Consider the following 6,203-nt stretch of genomic DNA (forward strand, 5'->3'; position numbering starts at 1 on the left):
CTCCTCTGCAGATTCATGAAGCTGATCCTGTGGAAGAGTGATCCACTCGCGTGTAGTTATCCGTGTTCTTCACCTCCTACTCTGGGAGCAGAGAGCCAAGAGGTCACCCCTAATCCGCCATGTTTTCAGCCCCCCAGCTGCTACTTCTTGCCTTTAGATTTTCCTTTGGATCATGACACACCCTGTTTAGTCTCTGAGCCACTAGGTGGTGTTTGTGGGTGAGATTTGACCACACCCTATATGATGAGTCAGTAGATGCAGTAAAAGGGTGTGCAGAATGACCTCCCTGTCAGTAGGTGGCGCTTGCCGGGAGGCGCAGGCTGCAGTGTTGTTTTTGGGTCCTGTAACCAGCTATCATACCTCTTATATTTTTATGTGATTTTGGATTTAGTTTGCTACTATTTTGTTAAGAATTTTTACAACTATGTTTATCAGAGATATTGATCTATAGTTTTCTTTTTTTGTTGTGCCCTCTTCTGGCTTTGATGTCAGGATGATACTGGCTTTGTAGCTTGAGTTAGGGAGGGTTCCATCCTCCTTGATTTTTTGGGAACAATTTTATAAAGATTGGTACCAGTTCTTTTTTTGTATGTGTAGTAGAATGTGGCTTTTAATCTGTCTGGTCCTGGGATATTTTTTGTTGTTTGTTTGTGGGAGATTTTCATTACTGATTCATCTCCTTACTTGTTATTGGTTGTTGAGGACTTCTATTTCTCTCTGGTTCAATCTTGGGAGGGTTCTATGTTTCCAGGAATTCATCCATTTCCTCTAGGTTTTCTAGTTGTCCACATGAAGAGGCTCATAATACTCTTTGATGATCTTTTGCATTTCTGTGGTATCAGTTATAATGTCTTCTTTTTCACTTTTGATTGTGCTTACTTGAATATTCTCTCCTTTTTTTGGTTAATCTAGCCAGGGATCTATCAATTTTGTTTATCGTTTTGAAGAACCAATTTTTTTCATTTCATTGATCCTTTGTATTTTGGGGGGGGTGTTTCAATTTTATTTTTAGTTCTGTTCTGGTCTTTATGATTTCTTTTCTTGTGCTAACTTTGGGCTTGGTTTGTTCTTGTTTCCCTGGTTCCTTGAGGTGTAATGGTAGGTTGTGAATTTTTTATCTTTCTACCTTTTTGATGTAGGCATTTAACACTGTAAACTTCCCTGTTAGCACGGTGTTGCTATATCCCAGAGGTTTTGCTGTACTGTTTCTCTATTTTCATTCATTTAAAAATTTTATTTTTTGATTTCCATCTGAATTTTATAGTTGACCCAATAATCATTGAAGAGTGTTTTGTTTAATTTTCTTTTTTTTTTTTCTTTTTTTTTTTTTTTTTTTTCGAGACAGAGTGTCGCTTTGTTGCCCTGGCTAGAGTGAGTGCCGTGGAGTCAGCCTAGCTCACAGCAACCTCAAACTCCTGGGCTTAAGTGATCCTACTGCCTCAGCCTCCCAAGTAGCTGGGACTACAGGTATGCGCAACCATGTCCAACTAATTTTTTCTATATATATTTTAGTTGGCCAGATAATTTCTTTCTATTTTTAGTAGATACGGTGTCTTGCTGTTGCTCAGGCTGGTCTCGAACTCCTGACCTTGAGCTATCCACCCACCTCGGCCTCCCAGAGTGCTAGGATTACAGGTGTGAGCCACTGCGCCCGGCCTAATTTTCATGTATTTATATATTTTTGAGAGTTCCTCTTGGAATTTATTTCTAGTCTTATTCTATTGCAGTTTGAGAAAATAAGAAGATTGCAATTTTGTAAAATTTATTGAGACATATTTTGTGGCCTAAAATATGGTCTATTTGGGGACTTTGTCTCCTTCACCCTCATGCTGGCTCCAAATCATTACAATAAGAATTTTTAGACTCTTTTAAGTGTTCTACTATCTCCTACTCTTGGGAGTATCTATAAAGCTGAGATTTCTTGCTGCATCAAATTATTCCTCTAATTCTTCTAGGAACTCCTCAAGGAATTCTTCTCTTCCTTGTGGCAAGTTTATAGCCTATAATTCATGAACACTAATATCAATAGCAATATGAAATGCTTACCTATCTCTTTCTCCCCCAGGTAGATAATTTTATTTTTCACTTATTTATTAACTCCCCTGAAACAACTAGATTTGAATAGTCTTATTGACTGAATAAGTTTGTCTCCATCAAGATTCATATGTCCCCATCACCAGTGTGAGAAGTTCTCTAACTCCTATGTGATAAAACAGGATGACATTACACAGTTTACTATTAGGGTGGCTTTTTATGTGGCAGTCACTTACTTACACAACATTCAATGCAAGCAGAACTGAGGGCATTCAGAAGATTCTGATGCCTCTTAGGTTTTGACATTTGTTCCAAGATTTCAAGGCAGCATTCAGGATTTCCTGGTTGTTTATGCCCATTTTAGATAACTTTATTAAAGTGAGACGACTTTTGTGATTCCCTTCTAGGTAACCAGGGGAGATTAAAAGGACATAAATGGTATTGCAGTAATGAACTACGACCTGAGTCACAAGTCTCTATTCCCAGAGGCAACAGTGGGCAGATGGCTTGTGTGAGCCATCCTTTGATCATGAAGACTGAAGAGAGTTTAGAGTATAAAAGGGATGAATCAACTGATAAAAAAGTGAATATACACATTTTTCACTTACATACACTTTCATGATTATGACAAAAATTTTTAAAGGGGGAGATATTTGTTTGGAGAATTGAAAGAGGCACATCTGTATTTAGAACTGGGACATTTTAAGCAGAACAGCAAGATGATACAAGAAAATGATATAGACCATGACACCAAATCCTTCACTTGAAACAACAAGCTTCATTAGACGTGGAAACCAAGATTCCACCCTTCCATGAGTAGATATACATCATTAAAACAAATTTGCATTAATTCCATGTATAGCTAAATATTATACTTTATCATATTGAAGGTCATCTCTGACCCTAAGGCCAATTAAAGTAAATCAATTCATGCAATTTTGTCTTTCTGCATAGACTACACTTGAAATATGTCTTTGACAAGCAATTTTTGTCTTCCTACTGTTTACAAGGACCTATGGTACGTTCTGTGGACACAGAGCTGAACAGGGGTCAGGATCCTACTGAGGAAAATAAAATGCTTTGACTAGCTGTATAAAAACTGCTATGTTAAAGTTTAAATCACCAGGAAGAACAGTTAAGGTTGTAACAGAGAAAGCAATGATAGACTCAAATGTCAAAAACTGTGGTCTCAGATATTCATCTACGATAAAATTAAATTAATGCCCTTATAGTTGCCACATGTAGTGTCTTTTGTAAAACTAATAAAACTTACACTATGTGAGACAAATAGGAATCTGCAGTTTGTTTCTGATCCTAGTTTGGGAATAACTTTGGGAAAGTATAGAAATGACAGAAGGAAAAATTTGTTGGATCTCAAAGAGAAGAAAGCTTTTTAAAGAGAAAACATAAATTGTACAAAGCAGCTGAGATCAAAGGAATTGAAACTCCAGGAAATAAGTAGAAGTAGCAAATTCTACTTCCACAATTTGATTAACAAATCACAATTTCTGGGTCTGAGGCTTAAAATTCTGAAATCACAGGCACTTCTTAAAAAAATGACCCTTTATTTTGGGTGCAAAGAAATGAGGCAGGGAAGAGAAGGAAGGAAGCTAATAAAGAGTGTCTTATCATGCAGGTCACCACTCAAAAAAAATGACTCTTTATATTTTCCCTGAGAAGAATCTTCTCAGAGCCCTCTTTATGCCATTATTCTTCAGACTGTAGGTGAAGGGGTTCAGCATGGGAGTGACCACCGTGTACATCACCGAGGCTATTGCACTGGAGTACGAATTCTGTGTAGCAGCAGAACTAAGGTACACCCCTAGGCATGTACAATAAAACAAAGAGACAACTGAGAGGTGAGATGCACAGGTGGAAAATTCTTTATACTTTCCCTGAGCTGAGGAGATTGCACGTATGGAGGAAATTATCTTAGAGTAAGAATAAAGGATGCCAGCAAAGCTTCCACCACCTAGCACTACAGCTACAGAATACATCACCATATGATTAATAAAGGTCTTAGAACAGGTGAGGTGTGTTATCTGATCAAGTTCACAGAAAAAGTGGGGGATTTCCAAGTGTCTACAAAAGGACAGTGACAACACCATTAAGCTTTCTAACAAGGAATGCAGGATATGTGTGATCCAGGACACCAGAACCAGCAGTCCACAGAGGCTGGGGTTCATGATGACCGTGTAGTGCAGGGGGTGACAGAAGGCCACAAACCTATCATAAGCCATCACGGTCAGGAGGAAGTTGTCCAGTCCTACAAAGAGTAAGAAAAAGTAGATCTGGGTGATGCAGCCTGCATAGGTTATGACTTTGTTCTGTGTCTGGATATTCACCAACATCTTTGGGACAGTGGTCGAGATGAAGCAGATGTCTACAAAGGACAGGTTGGACAGGAAGAAGTACTTGGGGGTGTGCAGGTGGGATTCTGAGACTGAGGCAAGGATAATGAGCAGGTTCCCAAGCACAGTGATCAGGTGCATGGACAGGAACAGCCCAAAGGGGACGGGCTGCAATTCTGGGTCCTCTGAGAATCCCAGAAGTTGAAATTCTGAAATTTGTGTCTTATTTACTGGATCCATGTGGTTGACATGACTACAAAAGAGAAAAAGAACAGGACACAAAAAGAACAGGATACAAGCATATGTAACAAACTTATCAGAAGTGCCATCATTTATATTGTGTAGTCAAGAAGTTAATTTTAAAAAATATTTATTTTTAAGTCAATAGATAAAATTGTAGTGTGTACAACATGATGTTTTGAAATATATATACATTATGGAATGGCTAAATCTAGTTAACTAATATATGTATTACTTCACATAGTCATCATTTTTGTAGTGAAAACACTTAACATCCATTCTCAATATTTTTGGAGAATGCGATATATTGTCATTAACTAGCCACCATGCTGTCCAATAGATCTGTTAAACTTACTCCGCCTAACTCTAATTTTGTATCCATTGACCAATATCTTTTCTCTACCACAACTGCCCAGCCTCTGGGAACCTCCATTCTATGAGCACTTAATTTCTGTATTTTGTGTGTGAATCTGGTACCTCTTAGGAGATCCCTTGTCATCTCTGATTAGCAACTTCTTTCCCACTCTCTGTCTTTCTCAAAGGGCATGTATTCTCCAGTTTCAGTGAGGAAATATTTCACTAATATAAATTCAATTTTGACATATTCCAGGTACTGTCTAGACAATGAGTGAATGGTGCTATAAAACAAAAATCCCTACAGTCTAATGACAGAGAAAGAAAACAAGCAAAAACTAAACCAAACCAGAACAAAACAAAAAACCATGTCCCCACATGCTGCCCAATGCCTCTCACCTGCGGTCCAGCACTGTGGCACTGACCCATCATGAGCTGCCTCCCACCATATGCTACCATTGCACCTGGACCTTGGTGGATTGAATATCCACAGCCCTGACATCTACCTCCACTGCCTAGATAGCCTCACTCTGCAACTGCCACCACCGTGGGGAGATCAGGGCAGAGTAATTTCTTGCAACAGCTGCCTCCATGGAGTAGAACTTACCCAGCCCTCCACTCAAGCTTACAACAGTGGCCTGAAGACCAATCCACCACTCCACATGAAGATCCCCAGGCACTGGCTTGGACTGTGACAACCACAGGGGAATGGAAAAACCACAGGGGAATGCGGCAATGCAGAACAGCTGCATTGCAGGCTCTCAGGACATCTGTCCCTCTCCTGCCAGGTCAATCTTCCAGAAAAGAATACAAAAGTACCATCTAGGGACATCTCATTCTTCTCACTAATTAGGAGAGTTCCCAGAAAAGAAGAACAGGTGCACCACAAACCTACCTGCCCTGAGCTGAGAAGACATTACAGATGAGAAGAAACCAGGAAAAGAACTCTGGCAACATGAGAAAAACAAGTTCATTCAACAGCCCAAAGGATCTATTGATCTACAGCAATGGACCTCAACCGAAAGGAAATTGATGAAATGTCAGAAATGGAATTTAGAATATGGATGGCAAATAAGATGAATCAGATTGATGAGAATGTTGAAAACCAACACAATGAAGCCATAAATATTTCCAAACATGGATGAATAAAACGAAAAAGTCTCTAAAGAGATAGACAACATAAGAAAAGATGCCAGAACTTAAAGAAATGAGTCATTGGAGCAG

The 6,203-nt window shown here is 39.1% G+C and overlaps 1 protein-coding gene across 1 annotated transcript; it reads right to left on the reverse strand.

Annotated features, from left to right (window-relative positions):
* Positions 1 to 3,695: 3,695 nt before the first annotated feature.
* Positions 3,696 to 4,625, reverse strand: LOC123634945 (olfactory receptor 7A10-like). Its single transcript, XM_045546635.1, has one exon. The coding sequence runs from the start codon at positions 4,623 to 4,625 to the stop codon at positions 3,696 to 3,698; it is 930 nt and encodes a 309-aa protein (XP_045402591.1).
* Between the last annotated feature and the right edge of the window lie 1,578 nt (positions 4,626 to 6,203).

Source organism: Lemur catta, chromosome 1 (genome assembly GCF_020740605.2).
Source record: "Lemur catta isolate mLemCat1 chromosome 1, mLemCat1.pri, whole genome shotgun sequence".
NCBI classification, from domain to species: Eukaryota; Metazoa; Chordata; class Mammalia; order Primates; family Lemuridae; genus Lemur; species Lemur catta.

Excerpts from the sequence above, each read along its gene's own strand:
- LOC123634945 (XM_045546635.1), bottom strand. The coding sequence starts at position 4,625 with ATGGATCCAGTAAATAAGACACAAATTTCAGAATTTCAACTTCTGGGA.